Below are 23,514 nucleotides of genomic sequence, written 5' to 3' on the forward strand. Positions count from 1 at the left end.
CTGGCCACTGCAGAAGTTTGTAGTCGTGACAAGGCGACATCTTGCTGTAAGCTTTGAGGGGCAGCGTAACTTATTTCTTCCTGAGATGAGCATCCAACGAGACAGCGGAGAGGTTCAGGAGCAGGCAGTCTTAATGCAGCCGATATTTTATAGTTGTCCATGACACAGATGCTTAGCTTCTTTGGAAGTTATTACGGTCTTAACGTCTCAGTGTGCTATGACGTCTGGTTTATTACCAGCCTTGATCGTTAAATAATGGTTGGACTCGATCTTTTCTAACTGAAACGTTCTATGAAAAACTCTGGTTTTGATTTTTAAAGGCCTGGCAACATTAAACGGGTGATTCTCGGCACCATTGATCATCTAATTTCTTCTTTCTGCCCCTGCCCGTTAAAGAGGCTTTGTGTTGCAAGCCTAGTATTAGGATATATATGCTGGTTTTAACAAACCTTTCTTCTAAAATTTGTACCTTCTGAAGACATTTTAAATATTGGTTGCAGGGGGTATTATATTTCATTATTTGAATTCCCCTCAATGTTAAAGGTTTACCTACCATTAAAGCTACTGAGACTTGAAAAATAATACACTGACAGTTTTAAAGAGTTTTGTGGAAACGGTTGAGGTAGGCCAGAAGATACTGTTGCAATTAAGAAGATACCTGCTGTTCCTCTTAGAATCACTTGTTTGTGTGAGATAAAGGAGAAATTAACTAGAGCAGGGTTCTTTCTGAGAAATACACCAATACTGCAGAAGTTTCTTCTAAAACGTGGAGCTTCACTTCCCCTTTCTTAAAGACTTCTAGAAAAATTCTGGACCTTTCTGAAAAAAATACTCTTCTCACACATTATAATAAGTTTAGGAAGAAGAAAAAAGCTTACAAGTCATATCTTGTATTCATAGTAGTCATGAATTTCTTAGTGAGAAATACATGCCTCATAGCTAAAGTCACTTTTTAAAATTTTTTTTAGAAAATTGCAATAGATAAAGAATAGGCTTAACTGCTGTTGTTGTAATTGTACAGCAACTTGGGAGGAAAACAAGTAGAAGATACTCCTGACAATTCCATGTATAGAGTAAGAGTAAATAGGAATATTGAAAGACTTAAAAGTCTGCCAGCATCTTAAGATGGTGGAAATTGTGGGAAAAGAAAGATCCAATAAAAAAACTAAATTACAACTACAGTAGAAAGCAAACTTCTGGTCTTAACAGTGGTACTTAAGCGGGATGTAGAGCTGCACAGGACTCCTGAACGTGGGGTCAGAATTGTTCAGGTTCTTGTGCTTGAACACAAGGAAAAATAATGATTCTCTGTCTTGGAATGTAGACTTGTAATAAGACACATAGAATGATGTAATAATTGCTTAAAAGAGAGAAAACTATTTAGTCGGGACTGAAAAAAAAGTCATTGTGAATTTGTTTTAATACATGAAAAGCTATGATAATATATGAGGAACTTAGGAAGTCAGTAGGGAAATGTAGACCAGTTATTTTGCAGTTAACATCTATAAGGAAGATCTACAGCTAGTTGAACTGGTTCATATACAATCATCTTCTGTTACATGCCTTTTTAATTTTTTCAGGTGCATCTGATTATCTGCTGGAAATACTTTGAAGCATCAACAATGAACTCAGTGTTAACATTACTGTTTTCTGGAATAGTTGCCTGTTGTACTCACTCTGCTGATGATTTGGTGTCCAGGTTACTTCTCGTGTCCTTTGATGGCTTCCGGGCTGACTACTTGGAAACCTATAAGCTTCCTCATCTTCAGGAGTTCATTGCAGATGGTGTGCTTGTAAAAGAAGTTACAAATGCTTTTATCACCAAGACTTTCCCAAACCATTATACCATAGTGACAGGTTTGTATGAGGAAAGCCATGGCATTGTGGCTAATGACATGTATGATGCAGAAGCCAAGAAAATGTTTTCACAGTTCAATGATTCAGATCCCTTCTGGTGGAATGAGGCAGTTCCAATTTGGGTAACAAATCAACAGCAGGGAAATGGAGCAAGTGCTGCTGCAATGTGGCCTGGTTCTGATGTAAAAATTAATGGCACGACCCCTCAGTTCTTTATGAAGTATAACTTTTCAGTAACCTTTGAGGAGAGAGTGGAGAAAATTGTTGAGTGGCTAAACAGCTCTAACCCAGTTGTCAGTTTTGCTGTCCTATACTGGGAAGAACCAGATGCGAGTGGGCACAAGTATGGACCAGATGACAACGAGAACATGCGCAAAGTATTAGAAGAAGTGGATAAACATGTTGGTTTCCTTATTAGTAAATTGAAGGCATTAAGTCTGTGGGACTCTGTTAATATCATAATAACAAGTGATCATGGGATGGCTTCCTGTTCTGCAGAGAAGATGATAATCCTGGATGATTGCATTGGTCGCAATAACTATACTCTGATAGACAAGAGTCCAGTTGCTGCAGTGCTACCAAAGCAGGGTATGTTTTGGATTTTTTTTGTTGTTTGTTTGGTTGTTTTTTTAAGTCATAGCTTGGAATTAAATCTTGTTTGTCATATTACTGAAAAGTACACACTGTAGTAGATGGTAACATCTTCAGCAAAACTGGTGTGGTTCATGTTGTAGAACTTTGATATAATACGATGAATAAGCTACAGAATGTTTGTTTATTTAGAAATTACTTTTTAGTAATCTGTGGGTGACTTGTCAAATTGCTGTGGGTGGTAAAGATGGTCCTGGTACAGCTTGATGAAAAAGTAGATAGGCATTTAGTATGCCTTGTTCTCATGTTGCTCACTTAGTCTACACAGTTGTAATTCACAGTGAGCACAAAATAAACCTTCATTTTTATTAAGAATACCAGGTTATTGTATAAATTTCCAAGTAAAAATCTAACCCAAACTTTGATCACTTTGCTTCTGTTTCTGTGAATTAAACTAGTTTTCATACTCTGAATTCCATTTTTGCATCTTGGAGTAGTTGTTAATAGGCGTGTCTTAAATTGTGACACTGCCGGTCTGTTTCCAGGACCGTGGCCAGACTGAAGCAATTCTAATGAACAAACTGATTTATACAGTAACAGAAGTTAATACTTATTGCTTTGGATAAAATACTGACTACTGTGGTGTGTGCTTATTTTATCTTGGTTTCTGTTCCTGAATTTTGCTGTGTTCCACTGCAAGCCCAGAGTGTGAGTTGAATTGTAGGTCCAAAATCACAGCTATAAGATGCCTGATTTAAAATGAGAGTGAATTGTGAAATCCACCCTAATATGTGTAGAATTTCATTAGGGACACCAAAGTAAAAAAAAATCCTTTTCTCTGTCCCTATTATAATTGTTTTGGAAAAAGGATCTTAGATTTAATGCCTGATGTTTGCAATAAACAGGACATGATTTCCAGCTATTTCACATGGTGCTGTTTTGGGCTTTTTTCTTGGCAGACAAAAGAGATGTGTATAACTTACTGAAAAATTGCAGCAGTCACATGAAGGTTTATCTCAAAGAAGACATTCCAGATAGATTCCATTATCGCAATAATAACAGAATTCAACCCATAATTCTGGTTGCAGATGAAGGCTGGACAATTGTACAGAACGAGTCACTTCCAAAGTGTAAGTGTGTTTATTTGTGCTCTGGGTGGCTTATGTTGCTAAACATCTGTGGTTGGGCCTAGTTGAGTGGGTGGAGTCCTGGTATTTTGCTTCTTTAGGACCATCTCAGCATTTCCTAGAATGTTCTCAGCCTGAGCCTGGAGTGATTTAACAGATTGGGGTATAGCTAAAACACTTGGTCACATTCAACTAAATAGTCTGAGATCCTCTTTTAAGAGTTATCTTAGTCAAGTTAGCTCGAGATTCCACTAAAGTATAGCTTAACTATTCTATCAAATATATAAAGGGGAGTATAAGTAGAAGAACACAAGACACAACATTTTATGTTACAGTACATATACTAGGAAACAACTGGAAGGGAATAAATAATAACTAAATAATAATAGAAACATGACATTAATGGGCAAAGAAGCCAGAGTTCTTCCTTTTAACAGCATCAAACAGCATGTTTTAAAGATAAAAAACAAACTAAAAGTTACTTCACACAGTGCATTCTTAAACTATGCACTTCCTTCCTGCTAGATGCTGTGAATGTCATATTATATACATATATATATGTATATATGTGCATAGTATTTATATTTCCAGGTGCTTCACATGCAGGTTTTTTTGGGTCAAAGAAGAGGCATATGTAATTTACTGAAGAAATGCAAAAGTCACATGAAAGTAGATCTCAAAGAAGAAATTCCATGGATTTCATTGTTCAGCCTGTAATTCTGGTTGCAGACAAAGGCTGTGTGTGATATAGATACATATATATGTATGTATGTATATGTATGTGCTCAGAAAATGATCAGACAAATTAAATACAAAGGCACCAACATCCAGGAAGCTCCTCAGCAGCCAACAGCTTGAGGCTGGTCTAGCCCTGTCGGGGTACTTCCTAGACTCCTTGTCATGACTGCTGTCAGAGACAGGATGCTGTGTGGTGTAAACCTTCCGGTTTCACTCACTCAGTTTGACTGTTCTTACTATCTGCCCTTTGCATATTTTTCACATTTTCTCTGTAATAGTACAAAAGTCTCCTTTTAATGTAAGATATATCTAAATTTTAATTTTCCCCACAGATTTGCCACAGTCATTGTATAACTGACACTACTTAGCACACGTGCTCTCTTACAGAGGTCTCTTTCTTGTTTATGATTGGATCCAGTTTCATCTACCTAAAAATAGTTCATGAGCGTATTTATAAGTAACAGCATTGTATCAGTTCAAATGGATCACTTTTCTGTTAGCCACAGCTTCCCAGAAGGAGGGAATGGATCTTAAAATCTTAAACCCATGAGGTTTTAGCCTTAACAGCTATTTAGGTGTTTATTGTATTTGTCTTTGTGGACTAAATATAGCAGCACAAAGATTGAAGTGAACCAAAAGGCACACTATTCCTAGCAGCATTGGCTGGCCCCTGCTGCTTCAGTGGTGAAAGATGGGAAACTTCACTGGGGAGGGGACATGGAACATCTCAGTTCAAAACAAGCAAGTAATAGAAGGAAAAAAAAAAGTAACTGAGAAACACCAGACTGCCTGAAAACAGACAAGATGTGGTAGTGTCTTTGTGGTAACAAACATAATGGGGGGAAAACATTAAAAATGAGTATTGGAAATTTACTGAAGTGGTGAGTGTGACCTAATCAATGTAGGAATCTTGGTATTTGACATCAGAAACTTGAACGAAGCCACCAAGGAGACTCCTTAAACTGTTACTAAGAAGCAAACTTGACACCTAAATGCAGTCACTCAAAATATCATGCTGCGTGTATTTTGATATTTTTTTTGGCACCTTGGATGGATTTTTCAGCACATTATTAGGAAATTTGACTGACTGCTTTTTAGGTGTTTGTATTTCACAAAAAATTGGAGTGTGTATTGATTAAAACCTACCAAATGTCTAGCTACTGGTGACCTTGTAGCTGCAAATGTTTTGTTATATACCTGTCACAGTACCTCATCAATCTTTGACTGTTTTTCATTTTTGCCTTTGTGTATCCCTTCATCTGAGGTACCTAATTTGATGAGCATGTTTTGAGGGTTACTTAGTATGCACAAATGAAAGTTGGGGGAGAAGTGCTTGGCTTTTCAGAGGTATTTAAAGTGTCTGCTTTGCAAGGAGGAGATGTCTTTCCAAAGTCTGAGAAGAATAAATTTGCATACCAGTTACTGACTCATTGTGGAATGGCAAGATCCTTTTCAGCTTTGATGTGAGGAGTGGGAAGGGGAAAACTGGAAATGTTGATGACCAAAATTGAGACAAGGGGCAGGTGGAGCCATGGCTGAAGACTAGAATGGAAAAAGACTTCTGGGGGTTGGGGAAGAGAGAAGGAACTCTGGGTTTCTTTGGTGTTTGATCCAACAGCTGCTTTTATGTTCTGTATTAGTAGCCTCTGGTTAAAATGTATGCATTTTGAGGGGGTAGAAGAGAGATAGGGAGGGAGATACTCAATGTGCAAACAAACTGTGATGTATTACTCTCTGCTTTTCTCCAGTAGGTGACCATGGCTATGACAACACTCTCCCAAGCATGCATCCTTTCCTGGCTGCTCATGGGCCTGCTTTTCGTCAAGGATACAAGCAGAGCATGATGAACAATGTTGACATTTACCCCATGATGTGCCACATACTGGGACTGACACCAGAGCCCCACAATGGCACTTACAGTAACTTCAGGTGCTTGCTTGCTGACCAGTGGTGCAAAAATCTTCCAGAAGTTATTGGGATAGTTATGGGGGCTTTTATGATACTGACAACTTTCACCTGCCTTATTATAATCTCAAAGAACAAAGTTGCTCCCCAGAGGCCATTTTCCCGCCTTCAGTTACAATATGATGATGAGAGTCTTTTAATTGGATAGCAGGCAGGGAGCTTCACCTCACCTGCTCTCCAGTGATTTCAGGAAAAGTCTGAACTTGCACTGGATGGCATTCTTTGATGCACTTTAACAACATCTGTATAAATTGCTGTACAGCCAGGTCTTGAATACTTGTATGTGCTACCTGATGAGTAGCCCTGTAAGAGTATTTTTCAGAAAAAAGGTGAGCAGGAGGTAGCTTTCTGCTGGAAGAAGTGCTTAAGAAGATAAAGATGCTTCAGTTTTTCATCCAAGGTTTTGAACACTTTCCAAATTAAATTCCAGCTAATTAACTAGCCAGGACAGCCCAAGTGAATTTTAACATTTGTAAATTATAAATATTTTTGTTTGTATTAAATTTAAATTAATGTTGACTTCTAGTGTTCTTATAACTGTATTGGAAAGATCTTATTATAAGAGCTAGCAGTTAGTGATGTTTGGACAGTATGTTCTGATTTGTTCATGAAGTTGGAGGTGGTGTAGAGAGGATCCAGTACTTCTATTTTGACTCTAGGCCAGCACAATGACAAGGAGCTGGTAGGAAGGAAAATGGAAGTCAGTAAGGAAAGCATTGAGCCATGTCACCTCTCTTTTGAGCAATAAAGCCTGTGGTTCTTCAGTTACAACATGGGGCAGAGAGCTCTGACACTTCTAGATCTGTCTGTGGATGAGATAGTTCCACAATACCTGCACTCTGAGTATGGTACTATTTGCTTATCTCAAGGATGCAAATTAAATCTGAGAATCCTTGGATTAGCCAGTTTTGTGGGCTGTAGTAGTAAAACTACTGCTTCTAAACCCTGTGAAAGGTTTTTAAGGTGTAAATTGCTAAAGATTTTTTTGTAATAAAGATGGTTCTGCCCTGTGTACCAGGTGATAATGTAGAAGGCTGTCATGTGCTAAAAAGCAACAACTGAAAGTTCTGACATGGGGTCACCAAGCAAGGATTCCAAACTGTTTGTTTAAACCCTGGAAATTTAAAGTGGAAAATAAAATTTATTTTTTGAGCTCTGTGATCTGATGTCTTAAGTTGTATAGATAAAGAGTTTCTTGTCAAAACCAGTGCTAATGTGGGGCTAGAGGGCTGAAGCACCACTCCTACAACCCCAGGCTCAAAGAGTTTCTGGGTTGTAAGCACACATTTCTGGCTGATAGAGCTTCTTCTCAACCAGCACTCCCCAGTCCTCCTTCCTCAGGACTGCTCTGTATCCATTCTCCACACAGGGATTGCCCAGACCCAGGTGCAGGGCCTTGCACTTGGTTTTGTTGAACTTCCTAAGGTTGTCATTATCCCACCTATCAAGGTCCCTCTGGATGACACCCTTTCCCTCCAGCATGTCAACCACAACACAGCTTGGTGTCATGGGTGAGCTTGCTGAGGGTGCCTTGATCCCACTTGTCCATGTTGCTGACAAAGATGTCAAAATGCACCTATCCCAGTACTGACCCCTGAGGAGCACCACTCACCCTTTGTCTCCCTTTAGACATCAAGCCCTTGCCCATCATTCTTAGAGTGTGCTTACCAAGCCAGTTTCCTTATACAGTCGCAACATGGGAAACAAGTTGTACTGTATCAGAACTTTGACCTAATCTTAAGCTCTATCACATTTGCCCTTGTTTTTATTAAAGGCACACACTATGCAGAGTACAACAAACAGCTGGGATGCCTATGAGGCCTTAAGACCTTTCTTCCAAAGCCATCCCCCCCCCCACTTCAAGGTTTTTCCCAGAAGTGCTTTTAAATGAAGCAAGCACTCAATGCCTGATGGCATTAGAGCAAAGATTTATTTCAACTGCAGCATGTCCAAACAGGAAGAAACAAAGAAAATGTTTGTCATCTCAATGTATGCTTCACACCTCAATAACAAAAGACAAAATCATGCAAGCTTCTCAGTTTCCAAGCATAATTTATATGTTGTATACAGTGTACTGAAATCCACATCCTAATGCTTGTTTGTACATCATATAAAGTACCAAATACACAGAAACCAAATCCCACATCCCCAGCCAAAAAAGTAGTCTGAAAAAAATTCACATCAGAGATCCAGTGGCATCATATGTGTTTTTGATTTCATGAAGCATAGAATCTAGAGTGGTTTGGGTTGAAGGAACCTTAAAGATCATCTAGCTCCACGCTCTGCCATGGGCAGGGACACCTTCCACTAGATCAGGTTACTCAAAGCTACATCCAACCCAGCTTTGGAAACTTCAAGGTGCAGAATCCAGAGCTTCTACAGGCAAGCTGTTCCAGTGTCCCACCACCCTTGTACTGAAGAAATTCCTACATCTAATCTAAATCTACCTCCCTTCAATTTAAAACCATTGTCCCTCGTTTATCACTATCTCCCTGATAAAGACTACCTCTCTGGCTTTTCTATAGGCCCTCTTCAAGTGCTGAAAGGCCACAATACGATCTCTCTCTAATCTTCTCCAGGTTGAACAACCCCAACTCCCTCAGCCTTTCTTCACTGGAGGTATTCCAGACCCTCTCTGATCATCTTTGTGGCCCTCCTCTGGACACAAACCAACAGCTCCATGTCTTTCTTCCACTGGGGCCCCAGAGCTGAATGCAGTACTCCAGGTGGCGTCTCAAAAAGACTGAAGGGAGAAAATCAGCTATGTCACCTGCACCCCTGGATTACTGAACAACACTGACCAACTATGACCCGTTCTTAAAATCAAGGCTCGCTTTGGCTGATGACAAAACTTCACCTGTCACAATTTAAAAAGTGGGAGTTTAATAAGCACCTCTGAGATTACAATCCAGTTTTTACATCTGCCATAAACACTCCAATGTAATTACTGCACTAATAACTTCTATTAAAGCAGCATGTTGCAAAGTGAGAAACTAACTAGAGCAGCTACGAGTAAGAAGCATAGCATCTTCAACTTCCCTTAACCAAGCTTGCAGATCTTTCTTCAAACACGAAGTTTGTGCTATGATTTAAGTTGCAAATAAGCAAAAAGTGTATTCACTGTATCAATTTGCCATCTGCCACCCACTTTTTGCTATCTGACTCCCCAAGCCCCACTAGAAACTACTGTGAACATCATTAGTGCATTCATCTTTCAGCCTGAAAAGCCCCTGCAGCATTCAGTTTTAGTTGGCATTAGCTGATTCCACTTAAGACATACCTTTAATTGCCAGCTCCACTAAGAACCAGCTTCACAGCATCAGGCACACCTAACCCAGATGTTTTCCTTCAGTGGTTTCTTAAGAAAATGTCAATGTAGGAAAACAAGGCAGTACATAGACCAGTAAGAGAAGAACTGCAGATGAGTCTGATGTAGTTTACACAGGATTTCATACGTATCCCCCAAATTAAGGGGCCAAACTCCAACAGATCTACTGGTTTCCTGCCTTCCTAAAGCAACTATTACTGATAGACTCTGGGCATATACCTTGACTTGACTATTTCATTACCTTCCCTCTCAAGCATTCACTGCACCTAGCTGTGGTCCCTGGAAACCTTCTACATCTGTTTGAAAGTCAAGAGACCAAAAAAATGTCCCTGCCATCAAGGAGGAATCCAACAGATTACTTCTGAGACAGCAAGCACCAGACAAGTGTGAAACATGGCACTGCCGAGTCATCACTGGGGCAGTGAGAAGCAACCTCACTTCTGAACTTGCCTTGAGTTTTGTGCTTCAGTTAGTCAGATCCCTGCTAGGTCTGCCAGGAACCCTCCCAACTGCAGCCTTAATTTGACAAAGCACAGCCATGGCCAGGATGATCCCTTCTTTGCCCTCTGCTGGGCACGGTGGATAAAGAAATAAATAGCATTTACAGAATGAGTACTTGTGTGGATTTTTGAAGAATTTCTTTCTCCTTCAGGCATTGTACTCAGAAACAAAGTGCAGAGGAATACTACCTTATACAGGGAGGGGGAAAACAATTAGCTTTAAAACAGGTCTGACAACTAGACAACTTTTCTCACTTCATAGCGTGTTTTTCATACAACCCCTTAGTCAGCAGCTTCTCAAATACCACTTAAGTGAACTCACCAAAAAAACTCACAACAGCAAAATGATATATTGCCCCCCACAAAAGAGTCAGAGTAATATATAGTTTTACTGACTCAGAATTAAAAATTTTCCCTGACAGAGACGGTCCTCTGGAAGAACAAACTCCAGTCTCATATGATTTTTTCAAATTATAGTGTGCTTTTTCAGATTTAAAAGTACATATGGCTTAAGATTTATAAAGCTGCTCCTTAAACTGCATGGCTAATCCTACTGATCAAATTCTAAGGTCCAGCCAGACATACCAGATAAAACAAGACAGCAAGCCAAAATCACGCTAGAGAAGCATCTCCAGTAATGGATCAGATATTACACTCAATGGCAAGCTTGACAGTCATATGAAATCACCTTGTACCTACATGTTCCTTAACTGATTCAGCTGCTATATTCTGAAAGAACCTTCTTATCAGGGAAATATAAAAGACTCAATTTGGATATACAAATGTCATGCTTATATGTGTCTTTAAGCTGACAGAAAATTCAGTTCAGTGTACAGGAAACACCAGAAAAAGTAAAGACCTGTATCTACCTAAATAAAGAAATAAAAATATATCAAGTAATTTAATACTGGTTGCTAAAAGCAATACCACCTGAAATCATGTTTTGGAGCTACATTTAACACAGAAGCTTAAGGTTATACAGGCCTATCCCTCAATTTAGACACTTAGCAGTGCATGACTTAGCTTAATAATAATGTTGGTTTCTGCAGGATTTAATCCACCAAGCTCTCTGTAGTGGTGATGCATGAAAAGCTTCCTTGGTCAGGAAGGAAAAAAAACTAATTACTTCAGTGACATGTTAGAATCTAAGAGACAAAAAACTTCTCATAACAACGACAAAGTAGGAAATTACATCACCATGTCATAGTTTGTGAAGTGAACCCCAGATGATGTTATTTCCCCTAAAAGTAGCTCAGAGTGAGGTATCCAAGGTCTATTGTCATTACATGTCTACATCTAGAATATTTTCAATCTCTGAAAGATTAAGTGATTGTAGGGTGGAACAAAAACATGCTCTTTCTCCACATACCTAGCATGTAAGAACTCCAGTGTACCAACAGATCAACATCTGCTTTATTATTACTCCACATATTGATGCTGATCAGTGCTGATTTTTTTTAAGCTTATTTTAAGCATGAAACAGGAAACAGTACCAAGTGTTATTAACCTCGAAGCAGTGGCTGGGTAGCTTCACTATGCTGCATTTGCATGGCAGGTGTTTGGGTGAGGATAACATGCTTTATAAAAACTAAAATAAAAACTACAACAAGAGAGATGCCCAGAAAGACTCCTGCAGCAGTAGCATAGTTGTCTACTCCGAAGGCATCAGGAACTTCTTCAGCAAGTATGTCTTTCACAGCGTTGAATGAACCATTGTTTGGTAGTGGGTTAATACCAAGTAGATAGCACAGTAAGGGGTACAAGTCTGTAGCATTCATGGCTTCTTTGGTGGCATTCTTTCTGAAAGCAGGCCCAAATGCCAAGAAAATTGGATGCATTTCTGGTATGATGTTGTCATATCCATGATTACCAGCTAGAAATAAAAGATAGATGAAGGTCAATATTTTGAAGCTGCAAAACAAGTATTAAACCTTTTTACTAAATTAGCATAATGCAGGAAAGGAACAGCTGTCATTTATTCTTGCAGAGGTTTAGAAGATTCATTTTGATCAACAGCACAAATGACAGTACTGTTCATGCCATGCTATGCTACACCCAAGTTTCCTTGATTTTCCTCAAGGAAAGACCCCCAACTTTCCAACTGGACCAGATCAGGAAAAAATAAAATAAAAAAAACAAAACAAAACAAAACAAAACAAACAAAAAAACAAGTAGAGACAGACTGTTTAATTGCTAGTAGCTAACAGGACTTAAGCTCTGACTGCTTTGATGCTTAGTCCAATTTTGTGCACTACTTACTCATCAACAAGGAAAAACTTTAGAGATCTCAGGAATGGGTCTCCAGTGCCCCTTCCTTACAAGAGTATTAAAATAGGCACAAAAAGCTTCGACAACTCAAAAACTTGTTCAGTCATTCAGGTAACACTTCTCAGCTTCATAACCAGCAGCAAAGTCAAAAAGGTTTTTAATTATGAAACATAGAAATCACCATATGACATCTGTGTTTTTCCTCCTAGCTAACTAAAAGTTAATTTACACTTTCCATTCTACTGATAATATATCTCAAAACCCCAACTAGTGGAACTTAAAAACAGTTGGGTTTTTCCCTCCAAATGTATCTTATCCTATAAGGCAGATGAAAATCACTGGTGTACAGGAAAACAGTAGTCAAGACTCTTTCTAGCAACAAAATAGAATTACTGTTAAGTGTAGGCATCCACAAGAGTCAAAGACTTTCAGAATGCATTTTTGTATTTCCAACCCAACCCTTCTCCAGCAAATAAATAGTACATGATAAAATGTTATTCATCCTTTACTCAAGTTCAGTTACAATTACTTTTTTTTTTTTTTACCACTCAGGAAGTGCTTGGCAGTTTGCTAGATCTTGCAAGAAGACCTCAAGGGTGTGGCCACTAAAACACATGAACAATCTTATCTCAGTAAGTTTAATTTTTAGAAATGGTAAGTCCAGTTCCCCATCCCCTAAAAACAGGGTGCTTCCCATCCATCAGGAAATAATGAAAAAAAAAGTTCTAGACTCGGGTCCAGAGTTTTCCCTCCTAGTTACTAAACAAAACAAACACCAAACAAACAAAACTAACACTGTTTGAGACTGGGAGAGAAAGCAAAAAGTGCAACATAAGTTCTCTGACCAGGAAAGCAGCAGAACATTCTAAAGGCAGAATACTTACATTGGAAACCGTCAGACTTATTATATACAATTTCCCATCCTTTATCAGCCACTGCTAAGATTGGCTGGATTCTACTGTTGTGCTTGTAATGGAATCTATCAGGAATCTGCTCCTTTTTATATACAGTCATGTTGGGATGAGCACTGACCAAAGCTTCATAGACTTCATCCAGTTTGCCTTCAAACAAACAAAAATCAAAACTTTAAACATACCACTATGTCTACTGAACTCATCAGTATTCTACATAGAACTGGAAGAAAAGGGCAAAATGCACTCCCTCCCCATAAAGCTGATTGTAGTAAGGGTAAACAGTGAATTACAGCACGAACAGGAGTTACTGAGCATCAGGCATAGTAAGATCATGCCTCAGAGAGATCATGCATCAGACTACAGAGACAATTCTCAAGCAGAAAGTGCCTTGCTCATTTTAGAAAAATCCTTTGTTTCATAGTTATCAGAATTTTCCACTCCCAATTCTTTATTTGCTTATTTCCAGTTTCTGAGCTTTTCTTTCCAGTTAAAGCCACTGAACAGACAGAAGTAAGCGGCCAAGCTCACCCACCCAGCACACAGAGAGGAGGAACCACGACACAGAGATAGTAACTCAAAAGCAAGTTCAAGAATCTACGTTTGAGTAAGTTTCTTCAATCTCTCCCTCCATTTAAGCACAGACTCCTATGGAAGGCCATGCAGTGCATTAACAGACTTCTGTAATATACCAAATAACTCAGCTCCATGACCTATGAAATACTTTGTGTCAGAGACCTGCAGAGGTCAGTTAAAGAGCTGAGTTCATAGCTGGTCTCAGCAAGCCAATTTCAGCACTACAAGGTCTGAAGCACAGCTGAAAGATGTTTACCTTTTCTTTGTGGCCCGCACTGCTGTTTTTATCAGATAAGCAGGATTTAAGCACATCCTGTCATTTTGACTTATTTTGCACTAGGTCTGCCTTCACAGATCACTGTACATCCTTAGTAAGTGTGCTGCAAGTGAGCTGTTTTCTGATTGTCTCTCACAAGAAATGATCACCTCAATGACCACAAGAAGTGCTTAGTTTGAGCTAAGACCTGAAGAAAACCAAGGGTAAAATCTAGTCTAGCACTTACAGCATCGGACTTCTGAATATATTTCAGGGTAAAAAATGTCGGGGCAGGGTGGGAGGGAAGTGCCCAATGTCTTTAATGAAACTGTCTTTATTTCCATCCCCCCTCAGTTTCTAGGACCTGGAATAGAAATTTTGGGGTAAAACTGGAAAAAGATCAATGCTGAGAGACCTGGGGCTTTTTAGTCTAGAGAAGACTGAGAGGGGATTTAATAAATGTTTATAGATATCTGAGGGCTGGGTGTCAAGAGGGAGGGGACAGGCTCTTCTCAGTTGCACCCTGTGAAAGGACAAGGGACAGTGGATATAAACTACAGCACAGGAGGCTCCACCTCAACATGACGAGGAACTTCTTCACTATGAGGGTCACAGAGCACTGGAACAGGCTCTCCAGGGAGGTTGTGGAGTCTCCTTCTCTAGAACTTTCAAGACCCATCTAGATGCATTCCTGTGCAACCTGCACTAGATTCTGCTCTGGCCAGGGGGTTGGACTCGATCTCCAGAGGTCCCTTCCAACCCCTAACATCCTGTTATCCCGTATAATGTTTCTTATCTCAAATTCATAGCTTTATGGAATGGTTTAAGTTGGAAGGGATCTTGTAGATCATCTAGTTCCAAATCCCCTGCCACTGGCAGGGACACCTTCCACTAGATCAGGTCACTCAAGGCCTCATTCAACTTGGACTTGAACACTTCCAGGGAGGTAGCATCCATGACCTGTTCCAGTGTCTCACCACCCTCACTGTAAAGAATTTCTTCCTAATACCCAGTCTATATCTGCCCTCCTCAAGCTTAAAGCCATTCCTTCTCACACTATCACTACAAGCCCTTGTAAAAAGTTCCTTCTTGGCTTCCTTGTAGGTCCCCTTCAGGTATTGAAGGCAGTGGCCTTCCCAGAGCCTTCTCTTCTCCAGGCTGAACAGCCCCAACTCTCTCAGCCTGTTCCCTCTGATTATCTTCATGGTCCTCCTCTGGACCCACTCCAGCAGTTCCATGTCCCTCTTATGCTGGAAGCACCAGAACTGGACCCAGTACTCCAATTGGGGTCTCATGAGAGCACAGTAGAGGGGCAGAATCACCTCCCTCATCCTGCTAGTCATACATCTTTTGATACAGCCCAGGACATGGTTGGCCTCCTGGGCTGCAAGGCTGCAAGCACACATTGCCGGCTCAAGTGGAGTTTTTCATTAACCAACATCCCCCGCTGCTCCTGAGCCACTTCTTGCCCAGCCTATATTTGTGCTTGAGGATTGGCCAGGTGCACCTTGCACTTGGCTTTGTTGAACTTCGTGAGTAATTGGCATAACAAAAAAAAGAATCACTAACCTAACACAGAGTAATGGTCAAGATGAGACAGCAGAGTCCAGACATGACAGAGGTATCAGCAACAAGAACAGACGCCAATCTAAAACTATATTAGTAACAAAACTAAATTTCATCATGCCACCTTTGTATGTGGGATAACAGGAAGAGGACCCCAAACCAGCAAACTATTTCACACTAAATTAATTATTTTAATTAATATATTTCTAGTAAATGCAAGTAACAGGCCAGCATATCGCCTTCTGCGTTACACATACCACCTTCATGAACATGTAATTCATTCTACACACATACTACTATACTAACATAGTAAAACAAAGGCTTTCATTATAAACTGGGTTTGGTTGGAAGCAACCTTTAAAGGCCACCTAGTTCAAAAATCCTGCAGTAATCGGGGTCATCTTTAACTAGATCAGGTTGCTCAGAGCCCCATACAATCTAATCCCGAATGCTTCCAGGGATGGGACATCTACCACCTCTTTCAGCAACCTGTGCCAGTGTTCCACCACCCACATAATAAAAAATTTCTTCCTTTAATCCATCTCTCAGGGAAGAAACATGCATCCAAGCAGTTAAAATAGAAATCACTGCATTTTTAAGTATTCACTTTTTTCTCAATGTCTTACTGAGTTTTATCATTCTTTTGGTTTAATCAAGACAAATGGCATAACTGTTTAAGAATCAGTCTTATGTACTTATGTGTATGTTATTTCATAGCCAAACTGAGAATGAAGCTCATTGTTTTCTAATGAAAATCAGAGCTGGTATCACAGAAAGGACTTCTAGTTGTTCTCAAAACTATTTCTTTTTATTGATAGTACAGTATCTGAACCTCTGGGCAAACCCAGATATTGTTTCTGAAATCCACTGAAATGTCTTTGTATTCTGTCAATGAATTGCTGCAGAGACACTATTTCTTGTCAGCATTTAGCAGACAGGAGAATCAGGTTATGCATCTTCAAGTTCTCACTTCCTGCATTATGGATGTTTCAGCACTAAATTTTCATAACTGCTTTAATTGGTAAAAAGAACATCCTGGTCAACTATGTTTGTCTCCATTAGGGTTGAGCTCCCAAACTTGGCTCTATCACCACAGAATAGAACAGCACCCAGCTACAAGTGCTTCAGTGTGCTCAGTCAGCAAGCAATCTCAGCTTGGACATACCAAAGTCTGGAGTATTCATTAAAAATTAGTAGAAACATTTGTTTACACATTTAAAGGTGCCTTAAGCGTGCAAAATGCCCCCTCTGTTGGGGCATTAAATATAGAGTGATGTCTACTAACGATACAAAATATCACAGAAATCTTCAAAAAAAGACCTTTCAGAAGACCACCTTAACACCTAATTTCCAAATTAGCATCCCCACCCACAAAAAAGGACAGTTTTCCAGATTAATACATTTGCACCAAATAATTACAGCTTTTGATCATCAAAACAAAGAGCAGCACCTCTATATTAGTGTCACTAGACATACACCTGACACTTAAGCAATCCACCAATAACAGCAACTCAATTTCAGATTTGATTCCAACAGTATCACAATACTTGCCCATCATTAGCACAATAAAAACAATATGAACATAACTATTTATTCAGTGTGATTAGAGGGAAAAAAATAAAGCAAACTACAGTAGCTGGCAGCTAATCAAATACCAAACACAGGCTTTCTTTTTATCAAAGTTCCTCATCTGGTTTCTGTTTACTGTTTGAGATAGAAATCTAATTCTTCCACTACGGCTTTAGCATATTGATGAAAGGCAAGATACAGAACACTCAGTTGTTATCTACCTAGAATGTCATTCAGCCTTGCTAACACCATTGCATTATCTCACTTCTCACAAGGACTAAAGGATAATTGGCAACATCAACCACAGATTTGCTAACTTTTCAGAAGGTTAATCCAAGCTTTTGACAGAGCCAGCAATAAGAACAAAGAAGTGATCTTGCAAGTACTCCTTGTTCAAGGCTTAAGTCCTACTGGCATCACTGCTGCTACCACCACTTCAGTTAAGGAATAAAGTCTATAAAGTTTCAATAGTCAAGTATTTTCTACAGAGAATTCTAATGCTACAGCTCCTACCTTCTTTTGGCAAAATGGCTACCACAGGAGAATGGTCAATGACTTCATAGAGCTCTCTATTCACATACTGATCAAGCTCAATGAGCCTTTTCAAGGACGACTGTGACATTCCGTGATCACTTGTGATTATGACATTCACCACATCCCACAGCTTTGCTTTGTTCAGTTCAGACATCAGGTAGCCCAGCTTTTTGTCAACATCACTAATTGCCAGTTTCATAAGTGGGTTTTCTGGACCCAGAAGGTGGCCCATCTCATCAGGCTGTTCCCAGTATAAGAGACCAAGGTTTATGGGTTCTTCTGATGTAAACCAGTCAATAAGCCTAGCAACTCTGTCTTCAAAGGAAACAGATTGATTGTAGGGCATATAATATGTAGGAAAGATTCTATGTATTTTCACATCTGTGCCAGGCCACATTGCTGCTCCAGTTTTATGTCCCGCTCTCTGGTTTGTTACCCATATTGGGCTGGCCTCTTCCCAGAACTTGGAGTTATGGATATTCATTTTGTTCAGTGAGAAAGTTTCATTCAGAATAGGATCATACATCTCATTAGCAACTACTCCGTGGCTTTCTGCATAGAGCCCAGTCACCATTGTATAATGGTTAGGATATGTTTTTGTTATAAAAACATTAGTGACCTGTTTGACATGAACCCCATTCTCCATGGCATAATGAAAATTGGGAGTTGAGACTTTATAGATGTAATCCCATCGGAATCCATCAAAAGATACTAGCAGTACTCTGGGTTGAGTTGGCTGAAGAGATGATGCACTTTGAAGAAGTATTATGAAAACTGCCAGGACTTTCCAATAACAGTTCATGGCTGTTCTGGAAGGTATTTGTCCCTTCTTCTGAGGCAACATGGCATCTGTTGAGCAGAGACAGAAGATTTGTTTTCATTAAGCTGTCTGTCAAAATCTTAACTAAGTTTTAAGAATGAGTAGCTAAAATATTCCTTCTTTATTTACACAGCTTGTCTTACTTATGCTGAGCACTCCCAACAGGAATGAGACCTTTTACCCATCAGTTATAATGATATCACAAATTCAGAGATGGGAATTGATACACTACAATTTGTTGAATGAAAGTCTGCAAAGCAATTTCTTTATTCAGCACCGCTGTCCAACCTCTTCCTTTTTTTATTCCTGCTTGCAGTATACAGGAACTCATGCTCTTGTAATTTGACAAATTTTCAAGTATTTTCTTTCCTCAAAGAAGCTGTCCTGTGAGAAAGCTTCTGCTTGATAAAGGTTGAGATGTAAAGAGGGACAGTTCTCACACTGGGAATTACAAGGTCCATCTCCACCAGAACTTTGTAACCCTCAGTAAAACCTCTGGAACATTACTTCTCTTCTGCACAAACATGGCACAGACAAACTAGCATCACAGGGCAGAACAGCAGGTGGCAGCAGGAAATTGGAACTGGAGGACTCTGTACCTGGACAGCTTCCATGAGGGAGCAGGGGACCAGCTAGAAACCACCACAGCTTCTCAGCCCCAACGCTTGGTATAGAATTATTAAAAGCACCAAATAAAATTTCTAGTGAAGAAACTAGGAAGTAAGGTTTGAATTTGAGATACAGCAGTGGCTCCATTAAAAGGCTTTTCTGCTTAAAAGGTGTCAGATCAAGTTAGACAAAGAACAGGAACATGTCTCCCAACATTTTATCACATCTCTAACCTGATCATAGCTTCCCTACATAACCAAGCTCTTAGTGATCAATTAATTTTGACACTAGCTACTAAAGGTCACTACTAGTTTACAGACAGTTTTACGAACAAGAATGTACACAAGTCACACAAGTCAGCATGCTGTTTAAGTTCTTCTAACTAACCATTTCTGTCTCCAAATGGATTGGAAAGAGGTGGTTGAAAGATTCAATGATACAGTTGTGACCCATTAGAAATACTACATCTTTCAAGCAAGCATCATCTGACCTTTCCAATCAAATACTGCTGCTACCCAAGTGCAAGCAGCATGAAGTATGCAAGACACATGAAACATAATGCAAATCCCGTCCATGAACTGCATGAGATGATGACCACTGCATACTGTACCCCAAGGCACTTGTTGCCTAGATAATTCAATGCTAATTCTGATCATATGACTCAGCCACATTGACTATTCCTAGCTATGACTGCCCCACTTTCCCAGCACCCTTTCCCAACACTTTCTTGCTCAAAACTCAAGTTACCTAGTTCAAAGCAGGACCCCTGCAAGAATCCTCACACAGGATTTTCCTGTTTGTAACTGATCTAAAATTTCATGCTGATGATCCATGCTTCTTGCTCAACAACATCATTTAACCCTAAGACCAGATACAGTTCAGTCCAGTCTTGAACATGGATTGTACTGATATTCCACACAGTTTCTTTTAGGTTCTCAATTTTCAGAAATCCTCTAGAACAAGCCACTGCTGAAATTCAGCTGGAAAACAGCCACTGCATATCAGTAAATCCATATTAATAACCAGAGTATACAAATATCCTCATTAATGTAAAAAATTGTCATGTAACAAGCACTTGTAGTGTAACACTCGCACAATTTGATGCTAGATCTCAACCTGTTTGAGAAAACCGTCAGGAAAGCCACAGCTGAGTTCAAGTGGCCACAACACACCTTCTTGCAAAACCTGAAGATCCTTCATGGTTTTTTCCTTAGGGACCAGTCAGCAATAAGAGTCTTGATATAATGAGAGGTGATGAATATTAAATTTTGAGATATAAATAGTCAAGGTTTAGGCTGAATAGTAGGAAGAGATTCTTTACAGTAAAGGTCATGAGACACTGGAACAGGTTGCCCAGGCAGGCTGCAGATGACCCTCTCTGGAGGTGTTCAAGGCCAGGCTGGATGAAGCCTTGAGCAACCTAGTGGATGGTGACTGGAACTAGATGACTTTGAAGGTCCCTTCCAACCCAAACCATTGTATTATTCTGTAAAGATCTGGATACCACTGCAGCAATGGAACAGGATTTGTCCTTTTGGTAGAGCACAAGATATCACCCATGGGAAGTGCTCCTACTTCAAATCCCCAGCTAAATCTCTTATATACTTACACAGAAAACAGCATAGGCAATGTAGGCAGGTTAGTTAAATTTTACACCAAACTTGCATGTCACCCAAAATTAAAATCCAGGCTTAGAGTCCTGCTAAGATGGAACTGATGCTTCAGAGGCTTAATTCCCTTTCCAGCAAACACCACAGATTCAAAGGCTGCAGGCTCACTTGGTTTCACTTGATGTGTGATTTTTTTCAGCTCAATCTGATGAGGAAAAGGGAACACATGTTGCTACGTCCACCTGAACCCTATCCCCTGGCTGAGTCTTAAATTCCCCTTTCTGGGGAATTACAAGAATCACTGAACAGTAGAGGTTGGAAGGGATCTCTGGCAACCATCTAGTCTCAACCTCCCTGCTAAAGGACGTCTTCGTTGATTAGGTTGTACAAGAACACGTCCAGGTGGGTTATAAAAGTCTCCAGAGAAGGAGACTGAACAATCTCCATGGTCAGCCTGCTCCAGTGCTCCATCAACCTCAAAGTAAGGAAGTTTCTCCCTATGCTTAAGTGTTACATCAAGCTTCTCATCAGCCGACACCATTAAGTCCTTCTCCACAGGGGTGCTCTTCAATCTATTTCCACACAGGCTGCGTTTATGCTTAGGATTGCCTTGACTCATGTGGAGTACCTTGCTCCTGGCCTTCACAAGGTTTGCAAAGGCCTACCCTCTCAAGCCTGACAAGGTCCACTAAAAAAGAGAACAGTGAACTTTAACGGATTATCAAATGGAATTCAGATACTAACACTGCTTAAATATTTTGAATAATTAGGTTATTGTGAAATAATGATTTTATTATTCAACATTTACATGAAAGACATTTTGCTTTGATTGAAAACTGTTATTTGTTCCATTTTTAACTACAGGTTGTATCACATGGGTTGCAAATATTTTGTAATTTCCTATACAGTAAATGGAATTAATGATAGAATCCTAAAAGTGGCACAGACCTCAACAGGCCAACTGGTTGACTTCCATGACCTGAATTAGGATCAATAAAAGTTATTTTATTTTTGAGATACTGTCTCAAATGACAGAAACTACAACGTCACCCGGCAATCTATTCACAACTTCCTTATTACTGAGTGCATTTTCCTGAAGCTGAATTTAAGCTCTTTCAAGTGAAACCAAGTCTTTACTTCTAAATTTTACAATTAATGATGTCAACATCATCTAATCCTTTAATTGCGTATTTCCAATAAATAATAAATGTGTTTTTTTTTTTTTTTCAGAGCCTTCCTATACTGGTCTTCACCAGCTACAACCTGAGCACACCTACTGACCCCTATCGCTCCAGAACCGCTGCACCACAAAGACAGCCTCTAGGTTCCTGAAAGGGCTTTGGTAGGACAAAGGCACCCGAGTGTCCAGTGCAGGGAGGTGCCAGACAGTCCGGAAAGGGCCCGGTTCAGCAGTTAATACTTCAGCACAGCCGAAAGGCAAGGGCAGGCCCCTGCTAAGGAGCCTTCAGCCACAGATGGCACCTCCGTGAGCGGCTTACTGCACCCCGAAAACTGACTACGTGAAGCCAAACCCGGACTCACGGAGGTGCCGCTCCCACACGCCAGAGACCACCTCGACACCGAGGCCCCACTCGGGCCTAACGAACCATCCACCCACAGGGCCCTGAGACCCTCTGCTGTCCCAGCTCTCGCAGACGGGTAGGCAGGAGGCGATGCCGCGGGGGCCTCCCCTGTCCCAGTGCCCATTAGGAGCCGCAACCCACCGTTACCTGCCGGCAGCCCCGGAACACAATCGAAGGAAAAGCACCGGGCTGCGGCCGCGGTACCCGCACGTACCGGCCCCGCCCCGTCCCGCCGGGAGTGGGCAGCGGTGCTGTCAGTCACCAGGCGCTGGGGAACGGTCGCCACACAGTGAAGTGGGGTGAGTGGAGGGCCAGCCGCAGGCACGTCGTTGTTACCGGTTGTACACAAGCTGTGCGCAGTAGCTAACGCTTCTCGGGTGCCCCCGGAAAGGGCCCGGGCGAGGAAGCAGCTCCGGGGGATACCAGGCCGCTTCTGCGCTCCAGGCGGCCCGGGCGAGCGGCACGGGGGGGAAAAACCGCCTCGGGGGTGGTTGGCGAGAGCAGGGTCTGGCCGGTAGGACAGGGTCTGAGGACAGGCACGTTGAAAAGGGGTCACTGCGTGACATCGAATCGCGTTAAATAGGCAAGAACTAGGGTGCGGGCTGGGCTAGCTGTGCTTTGACCTGTGGAGGAGCAGAATTCACTTTCTGGTTATCTGCCAGTGTTTCTTAAAAAATACTACTAATAAAAAGATTCAAGTGTTTTTCTGCCTCTGTTTTTTCCAAATTTTTCCCATCGTTTTTCGTAGAATCACAGGTAAGCTAGTACAAGCCCCTGCAAATGAGCAGGGACATCTCAAATAGATGAGGCTGCTCAGAGTCCAGTCCAAACTGACCTGGAATGTTTCCAGGAATAGGGCATCTACCACCTCTCTCAGCAACCTGTGCCAGTATTTCACTAGCCTTATCGTAAAACAATTCTTCCTTATCTCTAGTCTAAATCTGCCATCTTCTAGTTTATTGCCTTTAGACCTGTTGCAACAAGCCGTATTGAAAAGCCTGTACCTGTCTTTCTTACAGGCTCCCCTTGCAGTTACTGAAAGGTTGCTATAAGGTCTTCCCAGAGCCTTTACCAGCTCTCTCAGCCTTTCTTCACAGGAGAGGTGT

At 40.7% G+C, this 23,514-nt stretch overlaps 2 protein-coding genes across 2 annotated transcripts; one reads left to right on the forward strand and one right to left on the reverse strand.

Annotated features, from left to right (window-relative positions):
• The first annotated feature begins 1,622 nt into the window (after positions 1–1,622).
• On the forward strand, positions 1,623–6,426 carry ENPP4 (ectonucleotide pyrophosphatase/phosphodiesterase 4). The gene is made up of 3 exons (XM_054383603.1): positions 1,623–2,445; positions 3,408–3,578; positions 6,062–6,426. The coding sequence occupies exons 1-3, from the start codon at positions 1,623–1,625 to the stop codon at positions 6,424–6,426; spliced, it is 1,359 nt and encodes a 452-aa protein (XP_054239578.1).
• A 5,182-nt stretch (positions 6,427–11,608) lies between these two features.
• Positions 11,609–18,588, reverse strand: ENPP5 (ectonucleotide pyrophosphatase/phosphodiesterase family member 5). Its single transcript, XM_054383781.1, has 3 exons — positions 17,766–18,588; positions 13,268–13,435; positions 11,609–11,979 (listed from the first exon to the last, which is right to left on the reverse strand). The coding sequence occupies exons 1-3, from the start codon at positions 18,586–18,588 to the stop codon at positions 11,609–11,611; spliced, it is 1,362 nt and encodes a 453-aa protein (XP_054239756.1).
• Between the last annotated feature and the right edge of the window lie 4,926 nt (positions 18,589–23,514).

The sequence above is a fragment of the Indicator indicator genome, chromosome 9, assembly GCF_027791375.1.
Source record: "Indicator indicator isolate 239-I01 chromosome 9, UM_Iind_1.1, whole genome shotgun sequence".
In the NCBI taxonomy this organism is placed as follows: domain Eukaryota; kingdom Metazoa; phylum Chordata; class Aves; order Piciformes; family Indicatoridae; genus Indicator; species Indicator indicator.

Coding starts and splice junctions, on each gene's coding strand:
- ENPP4 (XM_054383603.1), top strand. CDS start 1,623: ATGAACTCAGTGTTAACATTACTGTTTTCTGGAATAGTTGCCTGTTGT. Junction 2,446..3,407: donor TGCAGTGCTACCAAAGCAGG/GTATGTTTTGGA, acceptor TTTTCTTGGCAG/ACAAAAGAGATGTGTATAAC. Junction 3,579..6,061: donor GAACGAGTCACTTCCAAAGT/GTAAGTGTGTTT, acceptor GCTTTTCTCCAG/TAGGTGACCATGGCTATGAC.
- ENPP5 (XM_054383781.1), bottom strand. CDS start 18,588: ATGAACTGTTATTGGAAAGTCCTGGCAGTTTTCATAATACTTCTTCAA. Junction 13,436..17,765: donor AGCCATTTTGCCAAAAGAAG/GTAGGAGCTGTA, acceptor GTTTGTTTGAAG/GCAAACTGGATGAAGTCTAT. Junction 11,980..13,267: donor TGTATATAATAAGTCTGACG/GTTTCCAATGTA, acceptor TTTTATTTCTAG/CTGGTAATCATGGATATGAC.